The sequence below is a fragment of the Notamacropus eugenii genome, chromosome 6 (genome assembly GCF_028372415.1).
Source record: "Notamacropus eugenii isolate mMacEug1 chromosome 6, mMacEug1.pri_v2, whole genome shotgun sequence".
Taxonomy (NCBI): Eukaryota; Metazoa; Chordata; class Mammalia; order Diprotodontia; family Macropodidae; genus Notamacropus; species Notamacropus eugenii.
This window is the reverse complement of record NC_092877.1, coordinates 341,127,374-341,142,363: the sequence shown is the minus strand read 5'-3', so window position 1 is coordinate 341,142,363 and position 14,990 is coordinate 341,127,374. Positions and strand designations below refer to the sequence as shown.

The 14,990-nt window shown below is 41.0% G+C and overlaps 1 protein-coding gene and 1 long non-coding RNA gene across 3 annotated transcripts in view; one reads left to right on the top strand and one right to left on the bottom strand.

Moving 5' to 3' along the window:
* LOC140510059 (uncharacterized) overlaps positions 1-3,439 on the top strand; it is a 36,949-nt gene extending 33,510 nt beyond the window's left edge. Inside the window, exon 4 of the long non-coding RNA XR_011969070.1 lies at positions 1,275-3,439. This is a non-coding gene — a long non-coding RNA (uncharacterized lncRNA). The remainder of the gene's footprint in view (positions 1-1,274) is intronic.
* Positions 1-14,990, bottom strand: part of MCF2L2 (MCF.2 cell line derived transforming sequence-like 2) — a 352,924-nt gene that overhangs the window by 56,292 nt on the left and 281,642 nt on the right. For both annotated transcript variants that reach the window (XM_072618349.1, XM_072618350.1), the window contains exons 22-24: positions 7,181-7,402; positions 1,010-1,102; positions 641-719 (exon numbers count right to left, since the gene is read on the bottom strand). In XM_072618349.1, coding sequence (XP_072474450.1) covers positions 641-719; positions 1,010-1,102; positions 7,181-7,402 — 394 coding nt within the window. The remainder of the gene's footprint in view (positions 1-640; positions 720-1,009; positions 1,103-7,180; positions 7,403-14,990) is intronic.

Genomic DNA, 14,990 nt, shown 5'->3' with positions numbered 1-14,990 from the left:
CTCACTTATTCACATAAAGTGAAACTTATCCTCCTGAGACAACATGCTGGTTTCAGAAGAGAAACATGGTTCCTCTTTCACATCTCTGAATTCAACACAGTCCACCCATTGGGACAATATCTTCACAATTTTTACCCTTGCACCCACAAATCAATGACACAAAGATTCAGCCTGGTGCTGAGGGAGGAGCCTTGGGAGTTGGAAGGCCTGGGTTTGAGTCCTGGCAGGAATGCCTGTTGTTCTGCCCTGTAAAATAGGGCTAACACCCCCAGAAGCACTTGCCTCCCAGGGTTCTTGGGTAGAGGTGGGGGTAGAACTCAGAAAGATGGAAAGTGTTGCACTTTGTGCAACTGTGATGAGGGCTGTTTTCAAAGATTTTGAATTCTGCATAGAACACTATGGATGTGGACATAGACTATGTCCCAGATGTAGCTACCATGGGAAGTAATGAAATTCCCCTCACTAGAAGCCTTCAAGCCAAAGCTGGATGACCCCATTCCTTGGCTATGTTGGGGAGGGATTATTTTCCACGTATGGGTTGAACTAGATGCCACTGAGGTCCCTCCCTTCTTCTCCCACATGGAGAGGGTGAGGGGGGATCTGCTGTCATGGAGGAGAGGAGGAAGGAAGGAATCCTTACCTCTGCAAGCTTCTAGTTGTCCCGTCAAGACTTTTCGGATCTCAGAAACCCAGAGGTTTTTCAGTTCTACTGAAGATGCCTGCAAAGAGAGAATCACAGAGAAAAACTCTAAGAGCATCAGACCCAATCAGCTATGATAGCCATTGCTCTTGGGAGCTAGAGTCATTTTGTGTGTTCAGGGATTATAGTCTCCCCTTGGTGACCTTTTGAGTAGTCAGTCAGTCCCCAAACATTTATTAAAGGCTTACTACTTCTGGGCACCATGTTAATAAATGATAGTTTGACTGAGAGAAGACAAAAAGCCCTCAAGAGTCACAAGCAGTGAATCCAGTGGGCAGAGAGAGTCCCCCCAGCAAGGCAGAGGCTCACCTGAATGATGTACACTTCCTCCCGACCATTATACCAGATCTCAAACTTCTTGCTGTCTCCTTTCACATTTTCTGTGATGCCAACCATGCCCATCTAGTACAGAAAGAGAAAAGAAATACTTGGAATCACTGTTTTCTGTTTCCGGAAGATGAATTGCCCCAGTCATCTCTCAGTCTTTCCTTTGCATACCTTCCAGTCTCTTCGTCTCTGTCTCTATCTCTGTCAGACTGTCTCTGTCTCTTTTGGTGGCTTTCTCTCTGGCTAGCTCTCTCCAGCTGTCTATGTGAATTGGATTGAAGTGAGGCAGAAGTGAACCTCATTCTCTCCTCCAGTCGTCAATGTCTAGTGGCAAGACCACAGTCAAGGCAACTGGTGATGACCCCAGGACACAGTGAGTTACCTTGGTTTTTCTAAATTAAGGTCTTTCCCAGATCTCAATTTGTTATTATGCCATAAGAAATGAGATAGATGAAGAACTCAAAGAAATACAGGGAGATATAGCCAAAAAGAGAGAACACGCTAAGTATAATTATACAAATAACAACTGGCACAAAATCCAGAAAAATTGTATAGAATAAAAACATTTAGAAAGGAACACAGAAGCAAATAGTATGATTGTTACCTGGTTAAAATTATAGGCTTTTTTCTATATAAGCTGTAAATAATAGCTACTTATAATCATTTTAAAAATTCCTAATCATGTATTTATGAGTCTGAATTTGTTGGTTACTAAAGCTTATAATTATTGCTTTAATATTTCTGCCCATATTTATATACATATTCCACTTTACATGTGTTTCTCCTTCTACATATTTTTAATGGCCTTTAACTTCCTCTCATATGTTTATTGTTTAACTTATTCATTAACTAACTAATTAAAGGCATGTATATGTCTTTAAATGCTAGACTTGGAGGCATAATGAATTATTAGAACTATTTCATAAAGGAAAAATTTTATGCATTTATATGCCAACGTTCATCCAAAGGGAGATAAATGAAAATTGTAAAAAAAACACTATTATTATTCATAACTAATGACTCTCAAATAAGACTATTATCTCAAATCCAGCAATATTCAACTAATATTTTCTTGGCTTAACAAGTTCTTGACTGAGTATTATCCATTTTAGAGCTCTCCAACAATGAAATTTCTGAATGAAAAGAGAAGAAAGAATTTTATATTGCTTTAAGTTATCAGGTAAAAGAGGTGTCCGGATTTTTTTTTTTTTTTGCAAAACATTCCTTTGGTAATCAGTTACATTTCATATTCCTTCTCTTTTTTTCCAGTTTTAAAAAAGATATTGTCAGGTTTATTGTGTGTTTTTTTTAGTTGCCTAGAGTGAATAAAGCAAAAGCAGAAGCACAAGATATACAGTGACTACAAAGATGTATATAAAGTCAACATGGAGAAGCCAAAAAATTCTGGTTGATGACAATGGTCAATATTAGTATGATAATGTCAAAATGAAATGACACATCCCTTCCTCCATGCTCTTAATATGCTGTGTTTTGCTCCTGTTAGAACATTCCAAACTTCCCCCCCTCCACCCCCAATATCATACTGTTTTTCCCTTTTGGAGTATAATCAACAGTCACCTATTCTGCAAAAGTTCTAAATAAGCCGTAATAACCCACCTTTTGGAAAGCATTGCTATAGTCACAGGCCCTCCCCAAAGGGAGGAATACCTGCTTAGGAATACCCACATTACACTGTCATCCTCAACTCCCAGGCAACCCGAAATCACTGCAGACAACTTTCCAGCTTCCCTGTGACAGTACCACTTAGTGTCTGAGGAAAATCGATGGATCCATTGTGTTTCTTCCTCAACATCTCATTTATTCCTCTTAGGAGGATCATGCCCCCTTCCATACTTCATCTTAATGAGATAATCCATCAATGTACCAGAGGGCATTGAAAGGACCTATGCTGATTTGGTCAATCTCCTCATCTTCCCTAAAGGCTTCCATTTCTTCCCCAGGAGAACAGATTCTATCACATTTGATTTACTATGAAATTTCCATTCTTGGAGATTAGATGCACAACAAGAATTTTACATCAGTATTGCTATTTCTAACAGAAAACCACAAAGTGTTTTGTTCCTTTCTTTTCTTTCCAATAGGATTTGTATTCCAAAAGTATCATTCCATCCACCCTGTGCGATGCATCCTAAGCATCCCCCTAAGCATTTCAGTTATTACAATTTATTTTTCAACCTTCCAGCATTCGAATAGAAGCTTATATCCTGTGCTGCCTGTTTGGACCCATCATGTACCATCATGCATATCTTTTGATCTGGTAGCATAAATACACCAGCATGCCAATTTTTCCCTTAGGCACACCAAATATTTTCCTGACTACTATATTTGGGCCTATGTTAATCCTAAACTCTTGCTTATATGCTTTTCTTTAATTTTTTAGTTTTAACAATTGCTGTCACCATTTTTTTCCTATTTGGTAACAGGAATCTGATCTGTCAAAGATTTTTTTTCACTAAGAATAATATTATACATAATATTATCTATAATAATAGATGATATTATATAACATGTAACATAATATAAAATATTACATATAAACATAATATATAATATGATATATAATTATATATAACATTCTTAATGACAAAAAATAACATATGTCTTCAAGTCCTGAGAATATATGTAACAAAAGCAGTTAGTTGAAGATTTGCAAAACTATCTTATAGATGGACAGATCCCTGAGAGTCCATCTAGATTAGAATCTCTCTTTTGCAAGACAGCATCTTCCTCTTTTCTTCCGCCTGCTCAACTTTTGCTAATGAACATTGCCAAGTTGCTGGTGGCCTCATTTGGTCCCAACTGTCATCTTTATCTGGAGGAAGGTGGGGTGACTTCAGTGAATTAAACTTCAATTAAATTTCAAACTTCTTGAGCAGTTCCCAGGTTGCTTCAGCCCACTCTGGCCAGGCCCTCAGGTCTGGATTTTTTTTTTTTTTTGGTAAGCTTTAAAGTCTATAAAGACCTGCACATGCATGATCTCACCTGAATTTCACAAGAGTCCTATAAAGCAACCGCTGTAGATTCGATTAATTCCTCCCATTTTATGAATGGAGAAACTGAAGCTCAGAGGGGTTTAGAACTTTGCCCAAGGTCATACAGTGTCAGAGGCAGATTTTGAACCTGGGTCTTTTCTCATTGTCAGCTGAGGTGCTTCTTCCACTCTACCTCACCAGTCATTTTTCAGCCATATCTCCATCTCCAGTCATCTCCTACCTACAAGACTTACTTTGTTCTTGGCTAAGCGACATTCAGGGAGCAACGTTTAGTTCCTTGCGTGAAGTCCCAGTGCAAATGTGGGCTTTGGAAAAACAGGGATTTTAAAAAATGATTTTGACCCTTTCTTCATAGTAAGTGGAATGATCATAATAGGAAACAAGAGAAGCTATTGTGAGAAAGTAAAGAACCTACAAAAACAGCTTTTCAGCATCCAGCAATTCAGGCAAGGAGTTCATTTAAAATTGATTTGAGAACATCCGGGTAAATACACGGACCTGGGAGTTTGAACTCACCTGGTTTCTAAGCACCCAGTTCTTCTCAAGCAGGGATAGATTGTCAGTTTCTGAAACTGACCCTACCTGGTTGGGGGAGGTGTGGAACCTGGTCAGGGATGCCCACCAAGTTCAGCACACCAAGGTAAACACTCTTTCTCAGGATCTCCTGTATCTGAGGAGACTGCTCTAACCAAGATGGCATCCTCACCTGCCTGGAAACCAAAGGGCACAGCAGACAGAGGGCAGGCCTGGAGTCACAAAGACCTGAGTTCAAATCCAGCCTCAAATACTTCCTAGCTGTGTGAATCTGAGCAAGTCATTTATCCTCAGTTACCGCATCTGTAAAATGGGGCTAACCCATTTAGCACCTACCTCCTGGGGCTATTATGAGAATCAAATGAGATAACAGTAATAAAGTACCTGGCATATAGCAAGTGCTATATAAATGTTAGTTATGGCTGTTACTCATATTGGAAGAAACTATTTAAGCTGACCAAGTGTGGGTGATGTGGTTTGCAAAGGAGAGGTACAACCTAGAATTCAAGCAGCATCCTAGTTTCCAAAGCATATTTTGTCAACAAGTCAATCAGCAAGCACAGATTAAACACCTATCATGGAAAGCTAGGTGGCACGGCTGATAGAGTGCTGGACTTGGAGTCAGAAAAACTCATCTTCTTGAGTTCAAATCTGGCCTCAGACACTTATTAGCTGGGGGACCCTGGGCAAATCACTTCACCCTGTTTGCCTCAGTTTCCTCAACTATAAAATGAGCTGAAGAAGGAAGTGGCAAACCACTCCAGTATCTTTGCCAAGACAACCTTAAAAGGGGTCATGAAGAGTTGGACATGACTGAAACTACTGAACAACAATGTGCCAGACACTGTGTTAAGCAAAGGATCATATATTTAAGAGGTAGAAGGGGCCTCAGAGGTCACTGAGAAGCACAGTGTTATAATGGATAGAGTTCAGGATGTGGAGTCAGAAGAACTGGGTTTGAATCCCACACATTTATTAGCTGGGGGACCCAGAACAAGTCACTTCACAGTCCCTGGGCCTCAGTTTCCTCATCTGTAAAACAGGAGGAGGTCTGAATGACTTCTGAGGTCCCTTCTAGCTCTAAATCAATGAGCCCATAATTTAGTCTAACTCATTTTATAGGTAAGGAAACTGAGGCACTGAGAGAAATGGAGGTCTAGTGACTAGCCAGAATCACACAGAAAATATGAGAGAACTTGTCATCAAGCCCACATCTTCTACAAGACCTCATGCCAGGCTCAGGAGCCTTCCTCTGGCAATAGGGCAAAAGCAGAGAACTTTGGAGACGAAAACGAATCCTAACAAATTCTTCAAGGAGGCAGCTGCAGGCTCCTGCCTACCCCAGGATGGGGCCGCACCTTGTCACCTGCTTATGGGTGGAACAGATTCTGCTGGGCTCCGGGAAACAGTCAGCAATATACCATAAATCAGCAACTTCCCCGCTATGGCCAGGGAGTAGGAGAGAAAGACAAAGGGACAGACTCTGACCCCTTTCCCTAAGAAGGTGCCTCACATGACTTGTCACCAGCACTAGGACCAGCTCACAGCCTGAATCTGCCCTTCCATAGTCTGGGTCAGCACCTGTGTGCTCCCTTGGAGACCCTTCCCTTCCTTCTTGCTGGTCCCTTGCTTTGGTTGTCAGCACAGAGAAAAGATTATTGGACTAATGGTCAAGAAGATCTGGGTTTAAATCCCACTTCTGACTTTTACTGGCTCTGTGACCCTGAGCCTCAGTTTCCCCATCTGCAAACTGGGGTTAATAATTATAACTATAGAACCTATATCTCATAGGATTGTTTTATATATTTATACATGTATGTATATGTCTATACACACATAAATATGTGTGTAAATAATATATATGTTACAATGCAAACCTAAAAATGCTATATGAATATTTCCTTCCCTTCTGTATTCTTTGGACAGCTGGATGTTTCCATCTACCCTACAAGTTGAACTCTCTTGTATGTACTGTGTCTCCCAATTAAACTGTGAGCTTCTTCAGATTCACTTTCCCCATTTATATCCCCAGCACTTAACACAGAATTTGGCACATATAAGTTCTTAATAAATGCCTTCATTCATTTATTCACTGGAGAAGTGGGGGACTATGGGTGGGAAGCACTACATGTTGTATAGGACTTGGTTGATGGGTTAGTTTTGCTGAACTGTTTTTTTTCCTCTTTAGTCCTTGTTATAAAAGAGATGATCTGGGACAGAGTAGAGGGAAGGCAATATTGAAAAAAGCTGGTGATAGAAAACAAGACATCACTATTTTTTTAATGCAATTTAAATTTAAAATAAGGTGATACAAGTATCTTATAAAGTCTTTTAAAATAAGATAATAACAAGTATCAAAATAAAGTACTTTTAAAATAAGGTGATAACAAGTATCAATTTAAAGTATTTTTAAAATAAGGTGATACAAGTACCAAAGTACTTAATCAAAGAAAGTGCTTTTAAAAGAAGCCTACGAGTGTGAGCCTCTCCCCACCAGTGTGCCTCAGTGGCCATCCCTACGACAGTATTGAGTCCTGGAGAGGGCCTGGGCCCGCACCTCCCTCTGCCCCAGCCCCCGATGGCCTTGGGAGGGAGGGGTCGTTACCTTGAGGGAGTTTTTAAAGCTGTAGGAGGGAGACTTCTCGTGCCCATCTACACTATCCTCTCGCTTCTTGCAGAAGAGCAGGAGCTTGGCATAGAGGAAGAGATGCCGCTGCATAGGTTTGAACCTGGCCAAATCCTTGACCTTGCTGTGGCCCTTCTTGTGGTCAGTCCAGACGCTGAAGGACCCCTGCATCAGCAGCTTGCCCAGCTCGTGAAGGTCTCCCTGGGGGATGCACAAAGACACAAAGAGAAGGAAGCTGATGTCCACATGGGAGGGAGAATCCTCAGGAGATCCAAGATCCCAGCATCAGCAACTTAGAGCTACGAAGGACCTTACAGGTCATCTCATACAACTCCTTCATTTTACGTGAAAAAAAAAATACCTGAACATTTTATTGATGTCGTTAGATACTTTCTACCTCACTCTGGACCAAATCCTGCCTTGTGGCCATCCAGAACAATGAAGGAAAAATATCTAATTCAGAGATTGTGTCTGACAGTGGAAACAACCATCTCTGCCAGTAGCAGCCTCTACCTCTCTGATATGAGATCTGCCCATTGTCTCTGTGAATAAAGAAATTATCAGTGAATAGAGCCCTCCTCTGGGAATCAGGAAGACCAGAGTTCAAATGTGACCTCAGACACTCCCTACTTGTGTGAACACAGGTAAGTCACTCATCCATGCCTCAGTCTCCTAAAGCATAAAATGGGGATATTAATGGCACCTACCTCACAGGGTTGCTGTGAGGTCAAATGGAGTAATGAGAGAATTCGGAACAGTGCCTGGCCAAAGGAAGTGCTTAATAAATGCTTATTTCCTTTTTCTCTGAAGTCTCTCCTCTTGGCTTGTCTGCTACTCAAGAGTTCAGCTTTCTTTTAGGACCTGCTATTTCCAATGACAGTCATTGCAAGTGCGACGGGTGAAGAGAGCTGGCTGACCTACTCTAGTTGATGTAATGACATAATTAAGGCATAGATAACAGAACTAATGAGGCACCCAGTAAACCACCTGCTAGGAGGCAACCATGCCCAGTTATCTCTTTAGAAATTGTGAAGAAGTTTGTTTCTCTGAAGGAACTGGAAGGCCAACTGGCCAGTGTCTGGCTAAAGGCTGGCTGCCCAGATGGCCTTCCACCCTTGGAGTCAGCTGAGGTTAATTTAAGGCACATTGGAGATACCTTATGAACTATGAAACCTGTGCCTCTGCCAGAGGGATCTCTCTGCCTTCTCCTGTCGACCCCCAACCAGTTCCTCTCCCAGAAAGAGACACTCCATCTATGGGGAAGCTGAGTCAAGAGAGGATTCAAGAAAGGACCCGCCCTGGCAACAAAGAGCTGAGCTACAGCAAGAAGCAGGCAATCAGCTTCCATAGAACAGATAAATAGTGTTTGCCTCACCACCAGCATGTCCTCCTCTACACCTACTCTTCCTACTGATGTTGTATGAATTTGTGGGAGAGGATTCCCCAGGTTTGTAAGGGGGATTTTGTGTAACTACTCTTCTCACTACCCCATCTAAGTCAAATGCCTTTGCTTTGAGTTAATTGTGTATACTGTCTGATTATTATGGGAAAACACACTGGTGGAGGCTCATCAGCTATAATTTTAGGAGCATGGACCCACAGAGTAACTTTTGAACTTGAGGTAGTAATCACCCCCTTATGAAACTCAACCTGCAAACGTGTAAGGGATGAATTAGGGAGGTAGTCCAGAGGATATAAGAGAGACAGATAGAGAGTGCTATAGCTCTGGGTAGATATACCGAGTCTAAATCTGTCTGTCTGTCTATCTATCTATCTATCTATCTATCTATCTATCTATCTATCTATCCATCCATCCATCCATCCATCTATCTATCATCTATCTATCTATCTATCTATCTATCTATCTATCTATCTATCTATCTATCATCTATCTATCTATGTATCTATGTATCTATCTATCATCTATCATCTATCATCTATCTATCTATGTATCTATGTATCTATCTATCATCTATCATCTATCATCTATCATCTATCTATCTATCTATCTATCTATTATATATGTATATATACAGATTTTGTGTGTATATATATATATAAAATGGGCCTCTGGGTGACTCAGTGGATGGAGCTCCAGGCCTGGAGTCAGCCTTAGACACTTACTAGCTATGTGACCATGGGCAAATCACTTAACCCTGTTTGCCTCAGTTTCCTGATCTGTAAAACAGCACCTTCCTCATAAGGTTGTTGTGAGGATCAGATGGGATAATATTTATAAAGAGTTTTGCAAATCCAAAGTACTATATAAATCTAGTTATTAATTTGCACTCGTTATCTAAAGCAAGAGAGAATCTCAAAAATTTCCATTTGACACTATCACGAATGGCATGCTTCCCTGCTCCAGCCACTTTCTCCAGGTACCAGCAGGTTTTTGCCTAGTGTGGACTAATATTACATTTGTTTCACAGATGGTGACAGTAGTAGCAAGGAAACCACAAAGCAACAGGGGCAGCCATATTAGGATGGAAATTTTGTTAGTGAGAATTCACAAAATGAGCCACTCATGGGATCAGGGGATCACAGATCCAGAGTTGGAAGGGACTTCAGAGCCATTTACTTACCTTAAAAATAAAGAAATTGAGGCCTAGGAAAGTCAATCTACTTGCCCTAGAACACAAATCAAGCATCAAGAGCAGATTAGAAATTTAAGAAAAAAGGCAAGAGCAGCAGAGTTTGGTCACATATACAACTAGAAAAGGAAGACAGTTCTTGCTCCCAAGGAGCTCAGATTTTAACAGAAGAAAAGGCTCAGCTCCAAGGCAGAGGGAAAGGCCCACTGATACTGTATAATGGGGATCAGCTGCTACACAGAGCAACTCTGCCATCTTCTTCCCATGTAGACACTAGAAAACCTGCTTCCTGGAGAGAGGTGATGGTGTGTGCTGGAAATGCCTTGGAGAGACACGAAACATGTGTAGGTATCGTGTAGTTGGTTTTGGCTGGCTAACCACATGGTGAATAGGGGGCTCTTTGGCTGCTAAGACATTCCAAAAGGATTAACACTGAAACTTTTGTCATTTTTCTCTTTGGCTATGCTCCAATAATTTGACTCCACTGATGGTTTCCAGTGACAGAAAGCAATGGGAGGGGAGAGGTCTTTGGCAATCATTTAGTAACTGAATATGAACGTGGTGGGACCAATCATGTAGAAACTAAGTTTAATCTGATCAAGGTGGGGTAGGGAAGAGTGTACACTCCTAAGCAACTGGAAGGAAATGTACTTTTGTGATTGTTATACCTTTAAAGTATAAATTCCTTTGCAAAATCTAATTGATGGTAAGTGGTTAAATGGAACTAGGGTGCTACTCACCGGCACCTAACAGTGGAGGAAACATAATTGGGGGGGCCAAGCTGATAACATTAGAGAAAAGCCACCCTAAATCCTTTGGGGATATCCTAGAGGACTGAGGAGCTAAAAGATAAAAACAAAAACACAAAACTGAGTGCATTGTGTGAAGCCAAATAATCACATGAACATTTTTTACTGCTGGCCTCCTTAATCATTCTAGTGACCATATGACAGCTGTTGGCAAACCCACCATAAAAATAGTCAGGAAGCACACTTGGGTAAAAAGATTGTTATAAAGTCCAGCACAGAAGGCAAAGGTCGTGGTGTAGTGGAATCACTGGCCGCAAGAACCTGGTGAAATGGGATCCTTCTCTTCCCACTGTATCTGTCATCTCGAAGGAGGTTGAGAAGATGCCCAAGTCTTCTATTGGGCTGTTATTCTTGGGGGAAAATATCATTCAATTTCAAGTCCCTGAGTTCCTTCTAATCATCCAGTATTGGTGCAAGGTATCCTGGGAAATATAGAATAAATCTAGATCCTGTCCTTCTCTTTGGGCAGCTTATAATTAATATCCATTCATCTTTTAATCATTTGTGTGGGGAGGAAAAGGGCCCTTCCATCTCACATTTCCAGAAGCAGTGTCCCCATGCCTCCAGGGGGATTGGCACCAGACAACACAAGGTGCATGCCTCAAAGATGAGGTCTTCATTGGCCAGTCCTCCCACTATGATCACAAAACATCATTTGGCATTCTATTCCATTCTTCAAAAACCATTTGGTAAAGCATGGTGATGTATATCTGCAATTACAGATAACCAGGAAGGCTAGTGATAGGGGATCTCTTGAGCTCAGGAGTTTTGAGCTGTAGCGGACTGTGCTCATCATGTGTTCCAACTACATTTGAGACTGATATGGTGAGCCGGAGTAAGGAGTGGGGAAGACCAGGTTGCCTAAAGAAGGGTTCAGAAAAGGAGCAAATTAAAGGTCCCATGCCAATCAGGGCAAGATCAGGATGAGGGAGGGAGGGAGGGAAACCTAGTCTGAAAGACAACAACAGCAACTGTTTGTTAGGCATTTGTTAGTCATTCATGGGATACAAAGATGAAAAAATGGCCCTTAAGAGGTTTATGTTTTAGGAGGGGGAAGTGGGATTATGTTTATGAAGGGCAATGATTGGATTAGATGGCCTCTCCTGTGAGTGACCCACTTTGTGAATTGTATAATAAAGGATATGACATGCTCTGATGGAGTCACACACACACACACACACGCACATGCACACACACTATTGTTTTCACAGGCTTAGAGGAAAAGAGCACCATTAAACTCTCCATTTGCATTTTCAACTCTCAGATCAACCTGTTTTGATTCTCTGTTGTTATTTCACAGCCAGAACCAGATCAGAAGTACTGAGAGAAAAGGCCACACTGGTGGTCAGGTGCCCCAAGCTCAAGACTGCATGGTTCCCTGTGTGACTGAGACTAAGGTCTTTACCAATCTGAATCCTTTTCCCCATCAAAAGCTAGACCACCAGCTCCACCCTGAAGTTATGAGAGATATTTCATGCTGGCCATTGGGAATGACTTAGGGTTCCCCAAAGTGATGTTGAGGTCCCAGGGACACCCATGCTCTGGTACCCACATCAAAGGCATGATCATGATGCTGTCACACCCAGATAATGAGATCTCATCTTCCCACCCAAGCTTGGCGAGCAAGATGAATCATCTTGTGTGCCAACAGGCTTGCATCTGCATGGATTTAATTAGAGGAGATGGCTGTTTCCTAACATTTCACACATGCCTTTTCTCATCATTTCCTCCTCTCTTATGTGATTTAAACTTGGATGGTAAGCATCTTATTCCTGCCAGTGGCCTTCCGGGCAGTGCCCTGGTATGTGAAAATGGATATTTAATAAGGATGCTTCTGTTTACAAAGAGAGACAATCCTAGGAAGCTGATTCTTTCTCCCGGGGCCCATATAAACTCCTATCATTCCCTTTGCTAACTTGTATGGGGTAATTCCAGGAATGTAGGGAGGGATCCTATCTTAATTGTTGGGGACAGAGCCTTGCACACAGTAGGAGCTAACTGTGTGTGTGTTGAATGTAACTATATAAAGTTGTGGGGAAATCTCCCCAATAAAAAGGCAGATGACTGATATAGTAGATACAGCACTGAGCCTAAAGTCAAGAAGACCTGAGTTCAAATCTATCTCAGATACATCCTAGCTGTGTGACCCTGTCACTAAACCTGTCTGCCTCAGTTTCCTCAACTGTAAAATGCAGATGATAATACATTAACCTCAAAGTGTTGTTACAAAGATCAAATGAGATAATATTTATAACAAGATCTTAGTGCAGTGACTGGCACATAGTAGGTGCTATCTAAATGATCATCCCCTTCTTCTCCCTGAAAGGGTTCACATTGCCATCATCATGTTACTATATCAAATTCCTCCTTAATACTTGTGTTTGTCATAGGAGATTGAGAGCTGGAGGAGACTTCAGAAGCCATTGACTCTAATCTGTTCATTTAACAATCAGTCAACAAACATTTATTAGTAGTACCTACTATGTGCCAAGCATTGCGCTAAATGACAAATGAGGAAAGTGAAGTTGAAAGGGCTTCACAGGACCTGGAACAACCCGGCAGGCAGGTAGGTGGCACGATGTACAGAGTCTTGGGTTAGAAAGTCAGAAAGACATGAGTTTGAATCTTACTGTAGACGGACCCTAGACAAGTACTGAATCTCTCTAAAGTTCAGTATCTTTATTTGGAAAACAGGTTGAGAGCAGCACCTTACATGGATGTGTTGAGGCTCAAGTGAGAGCTAATAAAATAAGAATATTTTAAACTCTGAAAATATCAAAGTGCTAAAAATTTATTAAAATTTAAAAAAAAAATTCAATCAGCAAAATCCACCTAAAATGAGTTTTTATTATTGAAAGGGAGCATGACAGCAGACATGAGTTTGGTCCCTGAGCCAGCACGGCACAAGGTCAGTTCTTCCCTTTGATAGAAACTGGCTAATATAACCTGGGCAAATCACTTAGAGATAATGATATTTTTTTTTTGGATAGGACCTGTAATTTCATCAGTACAGAAAGGCAGAAGGGAGGAAACTCTCTCTCTCTTCTCTCACCCTCTCCCTCTCCCTCCCCTCCCCTCCCCTCCCCTTCTCTCTCTCTCTCTCTCTCTCTCTCTCTCTCTCTCTCTCTCTATCTCTCCCTCCCTCCCTCCCTCCCTCCCTCCCTCCCTCCCTCCCTCTCTCTCTCTCTCTCTCTCTCTCTCTCTCTCTCTCTCTCTCTCTCTCTCTCTCTGTCTCCCTCTCTCTCTCTCAAAGGTTGTAAGTATCCTGGTGCATCTTAGTGAGCCCCTCCCCATTAGTGGAGCAAAAGCTTTCCTTAAACCTCTATTTTCAGACTTTTTTGGCACAGTCAAAGACTGCTTTGATACTTCAAATCCATAACATTAATAAGTATTATTTTTGATACTGGTGTTAATAAGCATTAAATGCTAACTTTTTCAATCTAATTAAAGGTAATGGTCAGCATCTTTCTGGGGGGGAAAGTAAAATATAATAAACTATTGGGTTGGGAACTAGCCACTGTCAGATAATCTAATAATTAATGCAATAATTTAAAAAGAATTATTAACCAGGAAATCCAGTGCACCTAGTGTATCAACACCAAATAACCACAGCAAGTTAGTGACAAAGTCATTTCAAAGTTGAATCAAATGAAAGAGTTATACCACCTATAACCAACAATTTTTCCAGTCAACAATATTGATGTAACATCTCTAAAAATTGTAATATATTCATGTGTAATAAAAAAGAAATGAAAGGGACTATGGCATGGTAGAGAGAGGGCCAGTCTTGGGAGTCAGGAAGACCTGAGTTCAAGAGACACATTCTAGCTGTGTGACCCTTCACTACAGATTTCTCAGAGCTCTCAGACAATTCTACACGACTATAAGTTACAGAGGATTTTTTGGTATGTTATCAGTGAAGGGCATTTCTACTCTGGGAATTCCCTATGCTGATGAAATATAGCCACCAATGACTCCTGACAGGGAATCAAAAATCACTCCTTCTATAGAGTATATGCTTGGTTCTCTACTCTCTTAGTTACCAAAAGAGAGAAAAAATAACCGACTGAGTCTTCTGGGGTTCATGGAAATTGTGTGGGATTAGAGTCCAGCTAAGGACTCATTTTTAAAAATTATTTTTCACTGATTAATAAATGATAAAATAAGTCATTTTTTTCAGCAAGAAAATTGGAATTTTCTCATTCTTACCCTACCCCCTGCCAAACCATCTAAATATCTGAGAGATCCTGTAAGTCTTCAAGTCAAGGCCTCTGCCTCTTCACCTACTCAAATGAATTCTGATTCCTATATTTCTGGTTTATCCAAATGAATACACATCTGGCTTTGAGAAAAAGCAAGATATCAAAAATGCTAGAAAAACAACTCCAA